At 35.6% G+C, this 22,492-nt stretch overlaps 1 protein-coding gene across 3 annotated transcripts; it reads left to right on the forward strand.

Annotated features, from left to right (window-relative positions):
- Positions 1-39: 39 nt before the first annotated feature.
- On the forward strand, positions 40-21,702 carry UBA5 (ubiquitin like modifier activating enzyme 5). 3 transcript variants are annotated; one of them, XM_007180923.2, is made up of 13 exons: positions 41-503; positions 600-829; positions 6,367-6,412; positions 6,873-6,962; positions 10,540-10,649; positions 11,496-11,582; positions 12,253-12,337; positions 13,114-13,218; positions 13,407-13,534; positions 17,390-17,525; positions 18,732-18,807; positions 18,955-19,061; positions 19,618-21,702. In XM_007180923.2, exons 1-13 carry the CDS (start codon positions 447-449, stop codon positions 19,699-19,701), a joined length of 1,341 nt encoding a protein of 446 aa, XP_007180985.1. In that variant the 5' UTR covers positions 41-446; the 3' UTR covers positions 19,702-21,702. The 3 variants fall into 3 exon arrangements, with proteins under 3 accessions (XP_007180986.1, XP_007180985.1, XP_007180984.1); XM_007180922.2 differs by having other exon boundaries at positions 42-503; positions 597-829; XM_007180924.3 differs by lacking the exon at positions 600-829 and having other exon boundaries at positions 40-503.
- Positions 21,703-22,492: the final 790 nt, after the last annotated feature.

Below are 22,492 nucleotides of genomic sequence, written 5' to 3' on the forward strand. Positions count from 1 at the left end.
ACCCCCACCCCCCACCCCCGCCAGGTGCCGCTGCTGGGCAGCACTGGCCCAGGACCTGGGCTGTGTCAGGAAATGCCAAAAGGGCCTCCTGTGTTTGGATTTAAAATTTTCAGTCAGCCTCAGGGTTGCAGGCCTCAATTCTAAAGAAAGCAAAACCACTTTAGTCACTACGGGTAAATACAAACGCCGAAGCCTCCTCCACCTCCAAATTTAATGCACCGGCAGGCGGAAGACCTATAGGGTCCGGTTCAGAAAAGGGCCCGTCAGGACCTCGAGCCCAGGAATAAAAGATCCTGGGGATTCTCCTGGCCGCACGGTTGGAAAGGCAACATCGCAGGCCGCCGGCTCTGGACCCTGATGACCCGGGCCCTGCTTCGGCCCGGGCCCTGCTTCGGCCCGGGCGAAGAGGGAAACTGAAAGGGCTGGTTTTTCCTTGAGGGGGAACGATGACTGCAACGCACCGGAAACGGCGCGCTGAGAGGCCCGCGGGAGCGGCGGAGACAGTAAGTCCGGGAGACGCTGGGAGGGCTTCCTCAGGGTTGTGGGCTAGGAAGGCCGCCGCAAGGTGCCTCCTCACATACCCCTCACGGGCCCAGCAGGCGAACAGCGTGGGGCGGCGGCGACGTCGACGGCCGGGGCTGGGAGCGCTGGCGGCCGGGGTCCCAGCCATGGCCGAGTCTGTGGAGCGGCTGCAGCAGCGGGTCGAGGAGCTGGAGCGGGAACTGGCCCAGGAGAGAAGTCGCCGGGCCCTGGGGGGCGGCGATGGAGGAGGCGGTCGGGCCCGCATCGAAAAGATGAGCCCCGAGGTGGTGGATTCCAACCCCTACAGGTGACCTGCGTGGCGGGTCGGGGCGGGGAGAGGGGCGAGGTCACCGTCCCCAGGTGGTCAGGAGTGAGGCGCTCCCCGCTGCTCTCCAGCTCACACGGCCTCGCACCTCCCTTTTCTTGTTCTGGGGTCCTGTTCCCAAACGGACAAGACCAAGTCTTAGCACTGGTGAAACGTGTTCTTCCTCTTTTTAAAAAACCCAACTGAATCAGCCATATGGTGCTGCTCCTGTGCTTGCTGAGGACACGTATCCAGTTAACTACCGCCCCTGCCTCTATTAGTCTTCCTCGCTCTGCGTAAAACTGAGAGTAAAAACTTTCAGAAGACGCCAGATGTAAAACCCGCTAAGCCTAAACTTGGGAGCTTCATAAAGTCTTCTCAGTGTTTCTTAAATTGGGGGCATGGTGGAGAGAGCTGGATTAGCTCTAAAACCATTGGACTTCCCCAGGCCTGTCTGCTCCTCTCCTTTCTTCTTTTCCTAAGATTTGTTAATTCAGCGGGCGTGCACTGTCACTTTTCCTCTTCACCACAACCCTAGGAGATTGCTGCTATTATTTTATCCCCATTTTATAAGTGAGAAAAATGAGGCTTAGAGAGCTGCTGTGACCTGCCACAGGTCATAGAGCTAACAGTAGCTAAAAAGGCCTGGACTGGCATTAGGTTTGTCTTACTCCAAAGTTCACATGGAACTGTCTCCCCAGTAAAAATAAATAAGCCATTAAGTAGTGTGGCTAAAAACTGGATAGTTTTAGAGTAGGTGAAACAGGAAAGATATTATTGTTGCTCTTTCTCTTCAAAGAGCAGGAGAGTTTGGATTTTAAAGAAGGGTTTTATTTATGACATATAAAGCCTCAGTGGAAGTCTTAGGGTGCATTTTCATTTTTTTTTTTTTTTTTTTACAACCTAAAATGCAGACCAGTATTTAGGCACAAAGATGTTAATTACTATTTTATTTGTAATAGAAAAACCTGACCAAAATTATAATTGTTCCATAATTACAAAAGAGTTCATTTTAACCCAAATTAAGTGAAATCATGCCAGATTCTTGCTTTTCTCTCATTTATCTTACTACGTTTAAAAAAAATTTTTTTTCTTTCAGTTTTGAGATATAATTGACAGGGTGCATGTATTTTACTTGACACATATGAAGGGTTAACCATCCAAAATTTTTAGAGGTTGAATAAGCATGAATTGACATCTCTAATTAGAATGAGTGGAAACAATTCCATTTGGCATTCTTAAACATTTTTCAATTTTACAAATGAAAATTTTGAAATATTCCCTCCAAGAAAAGCAAAGGAATGTGGATCATATCTTTATTTTTTAAAACAAATTTGTTTATTTATTTATGGCTGCGTTGGGTCTTTGTTGCTGCGCGCGGGCTTTCTCTAGTTGAGCGGGGACTACTCTTTGTTGCAGTGCGCGGGCTTCTTATTGCTTTGATGGCTTCTCTTGTTGTGGAGCACAAGCTCTAGGTGTGTGGGCTTCAGTAGTTGTGGCACGTGAGCCTTAGTATTTGTGGCACGTGGGCCTCAGTAGTTGTGGCTCACGGGCTCTAGAGCGCAGGCTCAGTAGTTGTGGTGCACGGGCTTAGTTGCTCTGTGGCATGTGGGATCTTCCCGGACCAGGGCTCGAACCTGTGTCCCCTGCATTGGCAGGTGGATTCTTAACCACTGCGTCACTAGGGAAGTCCGATCATATATTTAGAATCATCTTTCAGACATCATTTTAATGTGAGATGATTCCTTGACATTGTAATGACCACAAACCTAACATTCAGAACTCAAATTTAAACATTTAGTATTTTCTATATTATTTGCACCATTTGTCTTTATTAAAACTGCTACTTAGGAGATGGCAGTTGTCTCCCAAATCTCTGCACTAGTACATGGAAATCTGATAAAGATCAGCCTTAAGTTTTTGAATTGTTGTTCATTCAGCAAATATTTAGTTAGCACCTTTTCATCTCCAGCCGTCCTGGATAATGTTATCTACCACTTATTATTATGCATAGACACTGGGAATACAAAGTAGACATGGTCATTTCTCTCCAGAGGTTACCAGGTGAGTGTGAGATAGATAGAAAAGTAAACATGGGATTACAATATGAGTGGTAAGAAATATGATAAAGTATTGATACATGGTTATCAGAAAAAATATAGGAGAGGGATTTGTAGGTCTCCTACATCATTTTAATTGCATCAAGTGATACAATAGAAATATAATATAAAGCCCCTGACCCTCAAAGACCTTTTGCTTTAGTTTGGGAGATTCAGTGGTTGTAGAATAATGATCAACACAAGTAACTGTAAAATTATGTGGTATGTAATATAATTAGAAGCATGTTGACTAAATGAAGAGGTGAGCAGAGGCTTTGAAATTAGAAAACCTGGTTTTAAATACTGGCTCAAAAACCCAACTCTGAATAATTGTTTGCCATTTAGCTAATCTTGGGCAAGTTAATTAACCTGAATCTTTTTCCCCATTCGTAAAAGGAGGTTGCATTCTTCTCAGCGTTATATATAAAGATTAAAGAGAGCATCAAGGTAAAGATGGCAGATTGATCAAAGGCATATATTATCACTGTCTACCCAATCCCACTAAAATGAAAGTAAAGGAGTTTTTAAAAAGGAATAAACCTCCACTGAAAAAACAGAGGGTTTCTATAAGTAATTGGGGGATGGGTGAGTCCCTGTACTTAAAAGATTATAGTTAGACAGTTTTAGAATCTAGAAAAGGGATGGATGACTGATAACTGATTTAAAGGATCCAAAGAAATTGACTCTAAAGGCTGCAACCCAGTTTATACAACAGAATTCCCCAAAAGCTCAAGAATAGGCATAGTATTTCTAGAAGGGCTTAAGGTAGGGCTAAGAAAGATATGGCTGAAAATCTGTTGAAGAAACAACCCAGGTTCACTACTTCACTTTGGGTAGCTGGGCAAATACTTCTTCTCTATCAGGAGAGAAGACTAGAGATTTACTCATTGGAGAGTAGAATAGATGATTTATATTAATAATTGAAGCAAGTCTTCATACCTGAAGAAAGGGGATTAACTAAATGTTTACATACTGAATGCTAGGACTCCCAACCTTGTTCTTCCATTTAACACCCCCAAACTTATGGGCATAAAGACTTTTCAGGTTGGAAATTGAAAGATTCTTCTCTAGGGAATCTGAGAGCACCAAGAAGAGAGACTGAAAGACACTGACATTGTGGGTTTCTCAACTAAACAACCCAGCCAGATCACCCTACAGTGAAGCCCGAAGTCAAACAAGCAATGCCCACATCCTTGCCTTTATTAGTGTCTGGCTCTTAAATATGAGCAGAATAAAGGATGAGAGAAGCTCCTAATGTGAAAGAAAGAAAATAAAATTAGTTACTTGAATAGACTATGTAAGGAGAACACAACCCAAATATTATTATTAGTATCTTCAGAAAGGAAAGATATTGTAAAAATGAAACAGGACAAGTTACTACAAAAAGAAATCATTCAGATAATTGAAAAGAATTCTTGCAAATGGAGAATGATAACAAAAGTGAACATCTCAATAGAAGATTTGGAAAATAATGTTGAAAGAAATCCAGAGAACAGAGCAGAAAACTAAAATGGTGGACAATAGGAGAAAGAAATTAAGAGTAGAGGACTAGTCCAAGAGGTCCAACTTCCAAATAATAGAAGTTTTAGAAAGTCCAGGAAAAACAAACCAACCAAACAAGGGCATCATCACATTATTCAAGGAAATTTCCCAGAGCTGAAAAAACATGTTTCCTATTTGAAAGAGTCCAACAAGTACTCAGCACAATTGATGAGAATAGATTCACTCTAAGGGACATCATGAGATTTCAGAAGCTAGAAGACACCTTAGAAATTTTGAAGGAAAATGTTTCTAACATAGAATTCTATACCAAGTTTAACTATCGACTAAGTGTGCGTGTGTGTGTGTAGGTGTAGCTTTCAACGATTATATACCCTTCAATTTGTCATTTTTATAATACATTTCTAAAAATAGAATTTTGATAAAACATTTTTAAGAAGTTTGGTAAATAACATTTTCAGACATACACGTTCTCAAAATTTACCTTCCTTGTACCTTTTACAAAGCTATGAGAAGATGTTCTTCCAACCATAGCAAGAGAATAAATTAAGAAATAATCTACAGCAGAGGCTCTCAAACTTTAGTGTGCATCACAATTGGGGAGCTTGTTAAAACACAGATTGTTTAGGCCCCACATTCAAAGTTTGATTCGCTTGGTGATTATAGGGTGGGGACTCAAGAAATGATATTTCTAGCAAATTCCATAGGCCACTGATCCATAGGCCACACTTTAGAACCATTGAGCTCTAAGGTACCAGAAGCAGGAGATTAATACAGGATGAAGAAATGAAGAGAATTTGTAATATGATGAAGGGAGAACGCAGGATGGGAGCTGTATGTGCAGTAAATGTGCACATGGGGACATGTCAGAAGATTCTAGTATATCTTTAAGAAGAAATTGCTAGAACACCTCATGTATATCACTGTATCTAGAGGAATTTTAGACAACTGGGGTTGAATTTGTGAAAATACATAGAAAAGTAAACATAAGAACAAACACAATTATTAACTTCAAGGGTGGGGATCATACAGGAAAGGGTAAATTCTAATATACTACATTGTCCAGTTGTGAGCAGTATTAACATCTAACCAAAATGACCATATAACAGTATCAAGAGGCTGGTGAGATGGGAAATATTTGTGTTTAATGATAAAGAGTGAAATCTTCAGATAGTACCTAAACCTGAAAATCAAGAAATAACAATGTTAGCATGTTATTTAGAGATATGTTGGTAACAGAGTTAAAAATGAGTGAGGAGAGGAAAATGGGGGAGCAGGCCAGAACACTGCTGAGTTTCCTAACAAGCCTAATAGAACTATTTGACTCTTACTAAAGTGTAAACTAATGGGGATTATATGTATATGTGTATAGTTTTAAAGTATATGTATTTAAAAAAACCTAAAATACTGAAGAAGATAACAGACTAGCAGTGACTAGGTAAATATCTCTTAGAGTCCTTGGTATAAGAGGTGCTTACTGAAAGTAGACATTATCCATTGTGGGCAGAGGCAACAAGTGAATAGAATTCCAGCCATGAGATTATTCTGATGTTAAACATTAAACATTAAGTCTGAGTTAAACACTAAATATTTACATATACTAATAAGCATAGGAAAATGTTGAAATTTCACTTTGACCATTCTCTGGAAACTTAACATTTGAGTCAATAGGTCTCAATCTTGACTGCACATTAGAATGTATGAGGAACTTTTAAAAAATCTTGTTGCACAGGCTAGATCTTGGAGGGAGGGTATTCAGGCATCAGTGCTGAAGTGATTTAGTTTCATCTGGTAAAAATTAGCTGAAAGATTTCTCTATCTCTCTCTCACACTCACTGTTTCCTCTCTCACAGTTTATTTTCTGTGATGATGTATGTTTACCTATATCACTATTAATTAAAAGATTGTAAGCCTTAAAATATTTTTTTCCTTTGTTTTAAGCCGCCTGATGGCATTGAAACGAATGGGAATTGTAAGTGACTATGAGGTAAGATAAACCCTTCCAAGTTTTTGAAGACGATTTCAATAAATGAAAATAACTTTGGATGACATTTCCAACAAAGAATTATTTATTTATTTATTTATTTATTTATTTATTTTTGGCTGCATTGGGTCTTTGTTGCTGCGCGCAGGCTTTCTCTAGTTGCGGCGAGCAGGGGCTACTCTTCGTTGCGGTGTGCAGTCTTCTCATTGCGGTGGCTTCTCTTGTTGCAGAGCACGGGCTCTAGGTGCGTGGGCTTCAGTAGTTGTGGCTTACGGGCTCTAGAGCACAGGCTCAGTAGTTGTGGCTCATGGGTTTAGTTGCTCCGCGGCATGTGGGATCTTCCCAGACCAGGGCTTGAACCTGTGTCCCCTGCTTTGGCAGGCAGATTCTTAACCACTGTGCCACCAGGGAAGCCCCGATGAAGAATTATTAACCAACACATATATAATTTTGCATTTTACAGAAAATCCGTACCTTTGCTGTAGCAATAGTAGGTGTTGGTGGAGTTGGCAGTGTGACTGCTGAAATGCTGACAAGATGTGGCATTGGTAAGGTAAAAACATCTCTCTTTGTCTATCATTTAGGGAACCCAATCACTTCTGGAGTAAATCAGGTACAAATTAGAATTTTTTTTCTCCTTACTAATGGCTTATTGATTTGTGCTGTATTTATTTATTTATTTTCTATCCCAGGTTTTTTTTTTTTTTTAAATTGGGGTATAGTTGCTTTACAGTGTTGTGTTAGTTTCTGGTGTCAACGAAGTGAATCAGTATATGTATACGTATATCCCCTCCTTCTTGCACCTCCTTCCCACCCCCCTTACCCCCCCACACCCCCACATCCCACCCATCTAGGTCACCACAGAGCACCGAGCTGAGCTCCCAGTGCTATACAGCAGGTTCCTACTAGCAGTTTTCCACATAGTAGTGTATATAGCTCAATCCCAATCTCCCTATTCATCCCACCTCCCTAACCCCCCACCGCCACATCCGCATGTCTGTTCTCTATGTCTGTGTCTCTATTCCTGCCATGCAATTAGGTTCATCTGTACCATTTTTCTAGATGCCACATATATGCGTTAATATACGATATTTGTTTTTCTCTTTCTTACTTCACTCTGTATGACAGACTCTAGGTCCATGATTTGTGGTGTATTTATTCAGGTTGTTTTTTCTACCCCAGTGGATGGGGTTAAGACATAAACCCACCCAAAAGGAAGCTAATATTATTACTAATTAAACAAGGACTACCTGATTGTGTTCAGGAACTTTTTTGTTTGGATTTAAGTGTTTTAGACATACAAGTTTAGGAAAGAAGGCTGTTAAATTGATAAAGTGTGTAGTGAAACACTGAAACATCCAAAAAAATTTTTTAAACACAGTTTTTATACAAGACAAACTAGAAAGCATCTACCTTTCTTCCTCTTGAATTTGAACTAGTGAATGCTCCAGATTTTTTTTAACCCATACATTTCTTTTTTTTTTTACTTTTTTCTAAAATTTTTTTTTTTTTTCGCTGTACTGCGTGGCTTGCAGGATCTTAGTTCCCTGACCAGGGATTGAACTGCCGGGGCCATGGCAGTGAAAGCACTGAGTCCTAACCACTGGACTCCCAGGGAAGTCCCATACTTTTTTCTAAAATTGATTTGATTGGGTAGGAAGGAGAAGTTAACTTTGTACCAGAAATCAGCCTACCAATCTTAGATTTATAAAGCCAGAGTCCATGATGTTAGATAGATAGTGGTTGAATACATAAGTTTTCCACAGTTGTATATCATTTTGCTAAACTTTGTGGAAAAATGTTTGCTTTATCAGTGCTTTTTAATATGTTGGTCCACTCCATGCCCCAAATTCTTAAAAGAAAGTGGTTTCAAAGTTGGCACTTATTTATCAATATAGAAAAGACAACACCAAAATACTAAAAATGTTTAACATTTTAAAGCCTTTCAAGAAGTTTATAAAAGCTAGCCAATAATTGCTTATACCTGACATACATGCCTTGGCTGATTGATCAAGGGTGGTAGAGATCATGGAGATTTGCTGGTCGCAGGTTTGAGTGTGCACTAGAATCACTTGGAAGGCTTATTAAAACACAGATTGCCGGACTTTACCCCAGTGGTTTTGATTCTATAGGTTTCAGGTGGACCTAAGAATGTGCATTTCTAACAAGTTCCCAGGTGGTTCTGATGATGTTGTTCCGGGGACTATGCTTTAAGAACAGCATCACCTGGGAGCTTGTTATACGTGAAGATTCCCAGGCCCCACCCAAGACATGCTGAATCAGAATCTATATTTTAACAAGAACTCCAGATGATTTGTAGGCATATTAAAGTTGAGGAAGTACTCCAGTATTTCTAACAAGCTTCATGTGATGCTGACGGGGTTATCCCAGGCCACATTTTGAGTAGCAAGGGTCTAGAACAGTTAGCAAATATTGCTGTAATTAGAATCACCTTGGATGTTTAAAAAAATTCTTATGTTCAGACTGCACCACATAATAGGTTAATCAGAACCTCTGGGGATGAGACCTACACATTTGTATTTTTTAAATACAGTGGTTCCAATGTAAACTCAAGTTTGTAAGCTAAGGATCTACTTAGGTAAGTTTCAGAACTCTTTTCTTCAATATGTAAAACAGAGAAACAAGAAGCTGTTTCATGGGGTTAAGTAGGGAAGCGGAGGATTGGAGATCCAGAGCCCACTTTTTATTCCTGAAAGTTCTGGAATTCCTGGGGCACACTGAATCACCAGATCTAGATTAACTGCCTTATTTTACAGATAAGGATACAGTCCTAAACAGTGAAAGTGACTTACCCAGAAGCAGAGCTAATTAGTGACACAGTTACTGCTCACACCTCCTGTCCCCAAATTTAGGACTTCCTACAACTTACTCATAAACCAGCTATGAGGCTGAAACTCAGATTTAAAACTTGGCCTGACCTAATAAATATTGTTGACTGAGCTTAAATAAACCAAATTTTGGAGACTCTAAATAGGGTTAGAAAGTTTCATAGAGAGTATAAGTGATATCTTTTCTAGCAAGATACTGAGAGTTACCTACGTGTTGTTTTTTTGGGCTGGGTTAACTTCTTTTAGTTTCTGTATGGAGAAGAAGAAAATCCCATTTTTGTTATTATTGTTAGATTTAGGATGCTGAGAATTACATTACAAAGTCACGGAATTTTAGATAAAGAAGGAGGGACTTTGGGAACTGTATATCATTTTTACACTGCTTTGAATTACTCCATAGGTCTAGAGGCTCAGTTTTTTGTTTTTTGTTTTTTTTGGTTCTTTTTTCCTTCACTTTGGATAAATTGCATTGCTTTGCTTTCAAGTTCATTGATCCTCTTTCCCCCCTGCAACGTCTAATCTACTGTTAGTCTCATCCAATAAAGATTTAATTTTAGATAATTTAAAAAATAAAAAAGGGACTTCGGATATACTTGGGTTCAACCTGTTCTTACTGATAAGAAATGGACCTTTCGGCCATTTTAAAGTTGTGTGAGTGTGTTTGACAAATGCTGTCATGCCTAAATATATAGCAGGAAACAGCAATTAACTGATTGGTTAATAATTCTGTTTGGAATAATGTTTTAGCCATGGCATGAGTATATATAGTGCCTTATTCATGAAAGGAATTGTGTTATACTATGGTTTTAAGCTACAGCATTTGTTTTTATCTTATTTAAAAATTTCATTTATCTAATGGGTTCTTGGTTTTTAGCCAAACATTGGAACGAAGTAGGATTTTGGCACAGTTTGTAAAAATTGCAGTGAAATGGAATGAACATTAATTTTTGAGATAATCATTTAGAGAGGCAGTACAGCGTTGTGTTTAGGGTACAGATGCTGGATTGAGAATGCCTGAATTTGAATCCTATTTTCACTGCATATTAGCTGAGTGGCTTTTGGGCAAGTACCCTAGTTGTCTTATTTCTAAAATGAGGATACGAGTACTTATATATTGTATGGTCACTAAATGAGTTAATATATGGCACCTAGTATTTCGGAATTAGTTAATATTATTACTGTCAAACAGTTAAACCCATCAGGTGGAAAGCTGACTAGTTTGTTATTTTTAGTTTGTTTTTTGGTACGTTTTTCATCAGAATACCACTATTTTCATTTTAGTTGCTGCTCTTTGACTATGACAAGGTGGAACTGGCCAATATGAATAGACTTTTCTTCCAACCTCATCAAGCAGGATTAAGTAAAGTTCAAGCAGCAGAACATACTTTGAGGTAAATGGAATAGCAGTTGAAGGCAGTGAAATTGGTGAAATCTTCCGGTGTGTATTTGGTATGAGTTAAACTAACATATAAATGCACCTGAATTTTCCTTTATAAAAATGCAGGTTTCACTTATACAGAAAGAATTTTCTTACCTCTTTGATCTGGGTTGACAGCCTCTTTTTTGATAGTAAATATTTTATGGTTTGAGGGCCATTTGGTTTCTGTCAAAACTGCTCAACTTTGCAGTTGTAGTAGCTGTAGGCAATATATCAATAAAAGTGAATGAGCACAACTGCTCCAATAAAAACTTTATTTATGGACTCTGAAATTTAAATTTCATATAAAATTTCACATCATGAAATATTGTTCTTCTTTTGACTTTTTTCTTTTCTTGCAACCATTTAAAAGTGTAGAAACTATTCTTAGCTTGCAGAACTTACAAAAAAAAAAAGGTGGCAGGGTGGTAGTCAGATTTGGCCCAAGAGCCAGAGTTTGCCAACCCTTACTCTAGGACGTTTCTTTGTGGTCCTAAACATATTTGCACTGAATTGGATAAGTAACAAAGAAGCTCTTCTGTCAGGCTGAACTGTAGCTAACAGACGTAATAAAGGCTTAATTCCCAGCACATAGATTGTGGGAATATTTTTGTAATCCTTCTGACAGTCTACATGTTTTGAACCTGGTCCTTGAAGTGGGACAAAAGAGGTAGAAGAGGACTTTGGATTTTCTTTGAATGGCTTGAATTCCATTTCTCTAACGTCTGTTAAATGATTTTTAGCTCTTTTAGTTCTTTATCTTGCTTTCTCTTACTGTTTTACTAGTAGTTTGTATAATCATTCCGTTTTTCCCTCTTAGGAACATTAATCCTGATGTTCTTTTTGAAGTACACAACTACAATATAACCACAGTAGAAAACTTTGAACGTTTCATGAATAGAATAAGGTAAAATTTTATTTATGAATATTTTGCACAATGTCCAGCTCATTTTAAGTATTATTAGAAAATCTGTCAATGATTGATTAATTCATTGAGTTGGTAGGTTGATATATATTTTGTTTTTAAAATAGTTTTAAAATTTTTTGTGTAATTTTTATGTATTGGGAGCTCAGTAAAAAGCATATATTGTCCAAAAAACTATAGTAACAACAAAATAAAAAGTCTAAAAAAGCCTGTTATTATAATGATATAACAAGGGGTCCTCAATTATAAGTTCTGTGTTATAGATTATATTTCTATCTGAAAGTGGTTTTCTGCAGACTAACACCATTGAAATATTCAATTGTATTCAGTTAACTTTATTACATTTACATTTGTAGTGAAACATGAGTAAAAGTCTGTGAAAGCTGATAGGGAAATGGTAACTTTTGTGAACAGATTTTATATTTCTCGCACCCTTGTACATCTTATATAAGAAATACTGTAATATCATTGATATTATATTCGTAATAGTGAGTACTCAATGTATACTGGGTCTTTAATATTAAATGCTATGTTATAATTATACTCAAACATTTACTGAAAGACTAAATGTATTGACTGAACAAATAAAGTCTAATTAGAGTGTATTTTGTGTCCTGATTTTTTTCAAATAAAATTTATTTTCTTTGCCTAGTAATGGTGGGTTAGAAGAAGGAAAACCTGTTGACCTAGTTCTTAGCTGTGTGGACAATTTTGAAGCTCGAATGACAATAAATACAGTGAGTATTCCTATTGTATAATGTGTTATATTCATGGATTTATCTATTTTCCTGTATATTCTGTCAGTATATATTCCGCATTCTGAAAATAGTTCTGCATTTAAACCCTTTGATAATGTGTTTTATTTGTTTTTAATGTTCTCTCATCCTGTTTTTGAAATTTATTCTAATGGGACCTGTCTAGCCTTGTTGGTGTGGCATATGTTTCAGTATCCTACTCTCTCATGCCAATAGAGCAAACTAAAACAGCAGATAATTTTGATGTACAATTTTTAAAATGAATGAATATCTTATAATACTGTCTTATTCTTGGTCGGCATTTGTTTTTACTTTTGTTGATTTATTTTAAGTAAATGTATAAATGTGTATAAATTGCCTACACACATGATTTCTCAAAAATAAAACTGAATTCTTTTTCTTTTGAATTACTGTGTTTTCAACTTTGCAAATGACATTTTGCATTTTTTTGTTGCTGAAATTATTTTAGAAAAATGAAGTTTTACATTAATCTAATAAGAAATCCAATAAACTATGGGTCAATTTAATTAGATATTTATATTGACTGCTTACCTGAATGCTGTCAGTTTCTTTTTTAAGGAGAGTGGCAATCGCTAAGGAATTCTATTATTTACAACTTTCTTCTATGTTTCTGAAAATTAATTTTTAAAAACCCTTTGTAATTCATTTAAACTCCAGTTTTTCATGAAAAGAACTTATGGTAAATTACTTCTTGCTTTTTTATGTTCTTTCTTGTGTTTTCACCTATTTCTGTTAAGGCTTGTAATGAGCTTGGACAAACATGGATGGAGTCTGGGGTCAGTGAAAATGCAGTTTCAGGGCATATACAGCTCATAATTCCTGGAGAATCTGCTTGTTTTGCGGTATGCATGATTCATTTTGGGTTATTATTTTTCACTGTTAGGTAGTGGAGTTCCTAGGGGCATTGAAGATGTTTACAATTCGAAGAAAAACCAAACTTTGAATGAATGTGATGGAATACTATTTGGAATATCTTATACTTTTTTCCCTTTCTTTTGAAATATATTTTCTTTTATTCTTTTTCATGTAGTGTGCTCCACCGCTTGTAGTTGCTGCAAATATTGATGAGAAGACTCTGAAACGAGAAGGTGTTTGTGCAGCCAGTCTTCCTACCACTATGGGAGTGGTTGCTGGGATCTTGGTACAAAATGTGTTAAAGTGAGTGAAGGATAATTTTTCTGAATAGTCTTGTTTGCTTTTGACAAACATTTCAAATATTGGAATGACTAGCTAAGTACTTAATTTGTTTTTTTAATTTAGTTTTAAATACACATATTTTAAAATTTTATATATGTATGTGTATACTTTTATATATAAATATATTTAATTTAAATATATATTAATTAATACTACATATATCAACACACACATATTTGTGTTACTCTCCATTTGGCATAGTTCTTGTTAAATGGTACAGTGGTACTGGTATATTTATTTATGAAGCATTAACCAAATGATTTAAATTTCTGCACATCTGGCCAAAGGGTGAAGACTTAGGCATAAACACACTCGCTTCCACTATCTTGGTTTAACATTTCTAAAAATAATATGAATGTGATTAAACATTAACTAGGGTAATATCTCTGCTATCCATAAACAGATACCCAGCAACCACACCATCTAAACTATAACTAATAAAGACAAACATTTCTTTGAAGCTAAAATTAATGTCATAGAGTTTTTGAACCAACTCATACTTTATGAAAAGCAGAACTGCTTTAGTTGTGCCTTGATCAGGCCATTTTTTTCCCTCACTTTACAGTGTTAATAAGCTTAGTTATGTTTCTTAAGCATCCAATATAATAAGAACAAATTGCAACATGATACAGGGAGGCACTCTAATATCATTTATCAGCCATCAGCAAAGAAATACCGGCATACATAAGAACTCTCAAGGCAACTGTCTAGGGCTGTTTCAGATGAGACAAATAGCCTGTCAAATTTCAGTAGGTCTTAATCTAAACACAACATTTTACAGTATGTTATGAAGAAGGGAAAAAAAATCATGGCTACAAAGTATTCTCTTACCGATGTGTCATATCTAGCCAGCCCTCTACTGATGGACATTTAAGCTACTTACAGATTTTTTTGCTATTATTAACAGTGCTGCAAAAAGCATCTTGCATATATCTTTGTAGAGTAGATTTTTGTACAGTGTGAATTTTTAGAAGTGGAATTTCTAAGTTTATGCAATACTTATTTTGACAGATATTACTAAATTTCTCCTTCAAAAGGATGGTACATTTCCATGACAGTGTGGGAGTACCTGGTTTGTCCACACCTTTGGTACCATTGGGTATCATCAAACTTTTTTTTTTTTTGAAGTATAGTTAATTTACAATGTTGTGTTAGTTTCAAGTATACAGCAAAGTGATATATATTCTTTTTCAGATTCTTTTCCATTATAGGTTATTACAAGATACTGAGTATAGTTCCCTGTGCTATACATTAGGTCCTTGTTGTTAACCTATTTTATATACAGTAGTGTGTATATCCCAAACTCCTAACTTATCCTCCTCCCTCCTCACACCCCCCCCCCACTATCCCCTTTGTTTTCTATGTCTGAGTCTTTATGTTTTGTAAATAAGTTCATTTGTATCAATTTTTTAGATTCCACATATAAGTGATATCATATGATATTTGTCTTTGTCTGACTTACTTCACTTAGTCCAATAATCTCTAGGTCCATCCATGTTGCTGCAAAGGGCATTATTTCATTCTTTTTTATGGCTGAGTAATAGTCCATTGTATATATATACCACATCTTTATCCATTCATCTGTTGATGGACAACGTTGCTTCCATGTCTTGGCTATTGTAAATAGTGCTGCTGTGAACATTGGGGTGCATGTATCTTTTTGAATTAGAGTTTTCTCTGGATAGATGCCCAGGAGTGGGATTGCTGCATCATATGATAACTCTATTTTTAGTTTTTTAAAGAACTTCCATACTGTTCTGCATAGTGGCTGCACTGTTCTCCCCAACAGTGTAGGAGGGGTCCTTTTTCTCCACACCCTCTCCAGCATTTATTATTTGTAGACTTTTTGATGAAGGCCATTCTGACCAGTGTGAGGTGATGCCTCATTGTAGTTTTGATTTGCATTTCTCTAATGATTAATGATATTGAGCATTTTTTCATGTGCCTGTTGGCCATCTGCATGTCTTCTTTGGAGAAATGTCTGTTTAGGTCTTCTGCCCATTTTTTTTTTTTTTAATTAATTTATTTATTATTTATTTATTTATTTTTGGCTGTGTTGGGTCTTTGTTTCTGTGCGAGAGCTTTCTCTAGTTGCGGCGAGCGGGGACCACTCTTCATCGCAGTGCGCGGGCCTCTATCGCGGCCTCTCTTGTTGCGGAGCGCAGGCTCCAGACGTGCAGGCTCAGTAGTTGTGGCTCACGGGCCCAGTTGCTCCGCGGCATGTGGGATCTTCCCAGACCAGGGCTTGAACCCGTGTGCCCTGCATTGGCAGGCAGATTCTCAACCACTGCACCACCAGGGAAGCCCTCTGCCCATTTTTTGATTGGGTTGTTTGTCTTTTTGATATTGAGCTATATGAGCTGTTTGTATATTTGGAAATTAATCCCTTGTTGGTAGCATTGTTTGCAAATATTTTCTCCCAGTCCGTAGGTTGTTTTAAAATTTTTTTTATGGTTTCCTTCACTGTGCAAAAGCTTTTAAGTTTAATTAGGTCCCATTTGTTTATTTTTGTTTTTATTTCCATCACTCTAGGAGACAGATCCAAAAAAATATTTCTGTGATTTATGTCAAAGAGTGTTCTGCTTATGTTTTCCTCTAGGAGTTTTATAGTACCCAGTTTTACATTTAGGTCTTTAATCCATTTTGAGTTTATTTTTGTATATGGTGTTAGAGTCATCAAACTCTTTTATCTTTGTCAATTTGATAGGTGAAAAATGGGTATCTCATTTTAATTTCCAGTTGTGAAAAGGGTTGAGCACTTATATTTTTCTGTGAATTGTCTTCTCACATCCTTTGCTCAGTTTTTTTGTCTTTCCTTGTTGTATATTAAGAACATGCATTTGCAGATTTTTTCCTTTTGTTGTTTATCTTTTGTACATGATTTTTCAGCTTTTCTATAAGCTTCTAAAAGGAATCAGATTTGACTGGAAGGGAGCACAGGGAGCTTTATGGCCTACTGGAAATGCACTATACAGTCTGCCCACCATTTCCTTGGGTTCTGCATTTGTGGATTCAACCAACTGTGGATCAAAAATATTAAAAAAAAAAAAAAATTCCAGAAAGTTCCAAAAGCAAAACTTGAATTTGCCACAAGCTTGCAACTGTTTATATAGCATCTGCATTGTATTTACAACTATTTACATAGCACTTACATTGTATTAGGTATTATAAGTAATCTAGAGACGATTTAAAGTATATGGGAGGATGTGCACAGCTTATATGCAAATACTATACCACTTTATATAAGGGGCTTAATTTTGGTATCCTGTGGGTGGGGCGTGTTCTGGAACCAATCCCCCACAGATACTGAGTGCCAACTATATTTTGATCTGGTAGTGAATATTACATGGGTGAATACTTCTGTAAAATTTTATTGAGATTTAATACAAATTTAAGATTGTAAACTTTGCAGCAAGTTATATATAAAAAACTTAAAAAAATTAGATTTAGTACCATATCTCAGGGATTTTTAAGATACACTTCTGCCACATTTTAACTTTGTGAAATTAATATGCTTCTTAAAGTTGTTGACATGTCATAGTTTAATTGGCAGCATTTTATCTTTATTACATGTTCAAAAAATAATAGTGCATTCTATGGTTGATGAAATGGAGTAGCCTTTCTTGACTTCATTCATTCAACAAAATCTACTATAAGCCAGGTCCTGTAAACAAGATAAGAAATTTGTTTTCTGGGTTGCTTGTTACAAAAATCATTACCTTCTTCAAAGTCATTTTTTAAAAAGTCAGTTACTTTTTTCTAATACTTTTATGGTTTTATTTCTTTATTTAAGTCTACTTTGATTTGTTTTTCTAGGTTTCTGTTAAATTTTGGTACTGTTAGTTTTTACCTTGGATACAATGCAATGCAGGATTTTTTCCCTACTATGTCCATGAAGCCAAATCCTCAGTGTGATGACAGAAATTGTAGGAAGCAACAGGAAGAATATAAGGTATATGTCAATGTGTCACAATGCATGAGAGGTCATATTGCATAGGACAATAACTTAAAAAAGAAGAAAAAATTATTTAGATTTGGAATACAAGGTAAATGGATTCTGGATTTTTAAAGGTTTAATTTATTCACCATGCTTTAACATGAAAATTCTGTTCAAAGTCCTTTCTTGCTTTTGGTAAGATAAAAAACCTGTCTGAATTCATTAAAAAAATTTTTTTTTAATTTTAATTTTTTTAAACTAAAATATACTTGATGGATTGATACAATATTATGTAGTTTCAGGTGTACCACATAGTGATTTGACATTTGCATACATTATGAAATAAGCACCATGATAAGTCCAGTTATCATCAGTCCCCATACAAAGTTATTACAATATTATTGACCATATTCCTTATGCTGTAAATTATATCTCTATGACTTATTTATTATATAATTATAGGTTTATACCTCTTTATCCCCTTCACCTATTTCACCCCCCACCTCCCCTATGGCAACATCATTTGTTTTCTGTATCTGTGAGTCTCTTTTCATTTTGTTTTGTTTTTAGATCCCACATTTAAGTGAGATTATATGGTATTTGTCTTTGTCTGACTTATTTCATTTAGCATAATACCTTCTAGTTCCATCCATGTTGTCGCAAATAGTAAAGATTCTTTTTTATGGCTGAATAATATTCCATTGTATATATGTACCACATTTTCTTTATCCATTTATCTGTTGATGGACATTTAGGTTGCTTCCATGTCTTGGCTGTTGTAAATAGTGCTGCAGTGAACATTGGAGTGCATATATCTTTTGAGTTAGTGTTTTTGTTTTCTTAAAAAAAAATACCCGGAAGTGAAATTGCTGGATCATATGGTAGTTGTATTTTTAATTTTTTGAGGCACCTCCATACTGTTTTCTTTAGTGGCTGCAACAATTTACAATCCCAGCAACAGTGCACAAGGTTTCCCTTTTCTCCATATCCTCGCCAACACTTGTTATTTGTTGTCTTTTTGATAATAGTCATTCTGACAGGTGTTATCTCATTTTGGTTTTGATTTGCATTTCCCTGATGATTAGTGATATGTGTCTGTTGACTATCTGTATGTCTTCCTTAGAAAAAAGCCTATCTGAATTCTTGGTTCTGATCAATTCTGACTGATGCTTCAGAGAACTGAAAATGAGTAAAAACACTGATACTGTTTGATTTCTACAGAAAAAGGTAGCAGCACTGCCCACACAGGAGGTTGTTCAAGAAGAGGAAGAGATAATACATGACGACAATGAGTGGGGTAAGAATTGTTTCATAAATTGAAATGGCAGCATAAAACAATCTTTTATGGGAGGGAAACTGATTATAATTAAGATATACAAGTTTTGAATGATTATTGCTCATTAAGGTCCTAACAACTGTTTTAAGATCAAGTTTAACCTTACAGGTATTGAGTTGGTATCTGAGGTTTCAGAAGAGGAACTGAAAAATTCTTCAGGTCCAATTCCTGACTTACCTGAAGGAATTACAGTGGCATATACAGTTCCCCAAAAGGTACATCTAAAATCTGTTTACCATAAGTAAATATAAGAGAAAATGTCTATTTATCTTCTTTCATCTTCAACCTATTTTATAATGCCAATGCAGTATTTCCTATTTTAGGTGTTTTACATTATAGGCATTAAGATTTGTGAAAGAGAGAGGTATTCAGTGTTAATACGGAAATACAGGCACAGCACAGTTTATACTGTTTGTAAACATAGATGTAAAATAGTTTTGTTCACTCATTGGTGGATCAAGTGAAATAGATTTTGATTAAATGACAATACCATTTTTTTTTGTATATTGATAAGTTTTAGCCACAATATCATTTAAAAATACCATTTCAGTAGAGATCTCAAGAACATTGAGATTACTGCCTTGCAAATCAAAAGACTGGTGGGGAAAATAAAGGATTTTGTCCCTCCTAAAAATTAGAAGGCATATTTATTAAAGAAAGTTTACTTTGTAAACTTGTTGAACATGGTTAAGGCTTGCTGATTATATGTTCCTAAGCATTAAGAACTTTAATTGGTTATTTTTTCACCATGTTTCCCTCATTTATGGATAGCAAGAAGATTCTGTACCTGAAGTAACAGTGGAAGATTCTGGTGAAAGCTTGGAAGACCTCATGGCCAAGATGAAGAACATGTAAATAATGGACTGGCCTGTATTTTATTTCCTGTGTCTAAACCTGTTCCCTAGCAATTAAAAAGAAAATCATTTAAAACTGAGAAAACTTAGGGCAACATCAGTTGATGTATAATCTTCACTGAATTGTTATACTGTTTAAAAATACTGTGACTATTGCTTGTTACTCTCCCCCCCACAACTAAATCAGAAACTCTCCTAAAACTTATGTTTCATTCTAGTAAGAAAAGTTCAAAGGATTATTGCAGGCAGTTATAAATCTTATTTAAAACTTAGCCATTGAACTGTTTTGGCCTTTTGGGAGGGGTGGGAAGAAAGGACCAATTTGATTTGCCTGAGGCCATGGACAACAGAATAGTGTGTGGTCAAGTATAGGGAAAGGACAAGAGGTACAACCTATTGATTAGAGCCAGCAGGCATCTACTCATTGTGTTTGGAATTGCTCTCTACAGGAAAACTGCCCACTACTACTAACTTGAGCAACAATGAATTTCAAATCGTAAACCTATAAAATAAAAACATCCTTTCAAATGTTTCCTGATGAAACACAAGCTGAAATACAGTCATTGGAAAAGTTTGTAAACCTCTGAATTATATATTCAAAACAAGACAGAGTCAAATAAGAGGAAGCTTTCTTCATGGATAGACAGATAAAGATATTTTCAGGATGTACAAATTATATTTCTGCACTGATTAAGAAAAAGCATATCATCTGTGGAACATATATCTGAGTCAGTGTGCTTTATTGAGGAGCAAAAGATAAATTTAGGCTACGATCATCTAAATTATACCCATCATATGGGCTACCTTCTAATACTTTATTTTATTTAAATTTGATTCCGTGGGTAATTAGATATTGGCAAAGGCTTGTCCTGGATAACAGACAATAAAAGAGGTCAAAATTGCCTATGCAACGATTGACATGTATTTCTTCACAGGGAAGAGTATCATTCTCCCTGATCGTGACCACTAAATCGTAATTTGATAAACTGGTTTTCTCTGGATTTTGCATACAAATAATGAAGGCTTAGAGAACCTTGTTTGAAATAAATTCCTAATGGTTTGGAGAGTAATAAAGACACATGCATGTGTAACCATTATCTGTAGGCTGGTACTATGCTAGTCTCCTATTCTGATGACTTTTTTTGCTCTGAAAAGATATAAATGTCTAAATTCTATCTCTAGGAGGAAAATGTCATTAAAAAATTAAAAGTGCATTTCCCACTTGTAAAGTAAAATTCTAAAAATAATTTCAGAAAGCCCCAAATATCGAATATGTTTAATATATTAGCTTTGAGATTTTAGCATACTGCGATTCTTATGTTTAGAGTGATGCCAGGAAAGTATGGGGATAGTTTCTCTAGCCTTGAAACATATTTACGTTGCCTTAGTAGGTCATTTGTTGTTGTTTAAAATTTTAGTGTAGTCATCTGTAAAATAACTTTTCTAGTTCCTAGAGATGCTTTGAATTTCAAAAAAGAAATGCAGTCTTTCTAAGTCCCATTCCTTTGGTATACTAATTTGGTACCTCTGGTACACTAATTTGGTACCTCTGGTACACTAATTTGGTAATGCTTTACTTATAAGTTTATATAGTTTGATAAATAGCTAGTTAGTTTGATAAATCCTTTTTTTTTTAAATTTTTATTGGAGTATAGTTGATTTACAATATGTGTTAGTTTCAGGTGTACACAAATTGAAACAGTTATACATATATATATATTAGAACCTGCTATCTTCTAAAGACCTTTTTTCTGTTCTTAATTTGGCACTGTACCCTGCTGGTGTCTTATACTGTACCAAATCTTATCTAATTTTTTTGTCTTATATCTTCCATTAAAGTTATTATTTTAGCAGAAAAAATCTGATAACAAATATCTTTTGTAACCTAGAGAGCTGTCTTGACAATCTGTATGCCATGAAAACTTGTATATGTAGGCAGCTATGAAAAATTAATCATCACTGGATTTTACATTACTAAATAAACCCATAGTGCTTGACCAGATTTATAACACTATTGTTTCTAGTGTGAAAGATGGAAACACTCCCAAAATTGCCTTAGCACAAAGGCTCTAAATTACAGTAAAACAAACAATATGTTCAACTTTAATCCCTTTTTAATTGTTAGTGGGAAGTTAATTTGTGGTACTACTCAAATGTTTTATGTAAATAGTAAAAAAAAAAAATAATGTAGTATGGGTTTCTTTATGTAAAATTACTCCCTGAATACCTATAAAAAGGTAATAAACATTTAACAATATTAATGAAGCTTTGACCACCCCCATCAACGTTTTTTTAATATTTTTCTTTCTGTAAAGTATTAATGAATGAAAATTAATTATAACTACCATAGTTTGGAGCCTACCAATTCCGATTTATAATTGTCTGAAAGCTACATTTTTCATTGTGAAAGGTGTATATTAATGCGCACATAATTATCCTATTTGAGTACCTCAAATACAAAGAAATGACTGTCTCAGCTATTTTTATCTTTTTAACTAGGCATTCTACATGAAAACATTTGAGTTGATAGTATAATTAGTAAGATCAAAATATAGTCCTTTTTTTAAAATATAGTCTTAAAAATTATATTTAAACTTAAACCTTTTGAAGTAGTCATCATCCCCCAACAAACTTACCATAAAGTCACTTAGAATAATATAAGTTTTCACTTTTTGTATATTTTTCAAGTCCAAATTTTATAGGAACAAAGAAAAAAATGCATATTATTCTTTTGCTAGTTTTTCCTTTTTTCAGGGTTTTTCTAAAATATTAATCTCAGATTATTTCCTAAA

This window comes from Balaenoptera acutorostrata, chromosome 4 (genome assembly GCF_949987535.1).
Source record: "Balaenoptera acutorostrata chromosome 4, mBalAcu1.1, whole genome shotgun sequence".
In the NCBI taxonomy this organism is placed as follows: Eukaryota; Metazoa; Chordata; class Mammalia; order Artiodactyla; family Balaenopteridae; genus Balaenoptera; species Balaenoptera acutorostrata.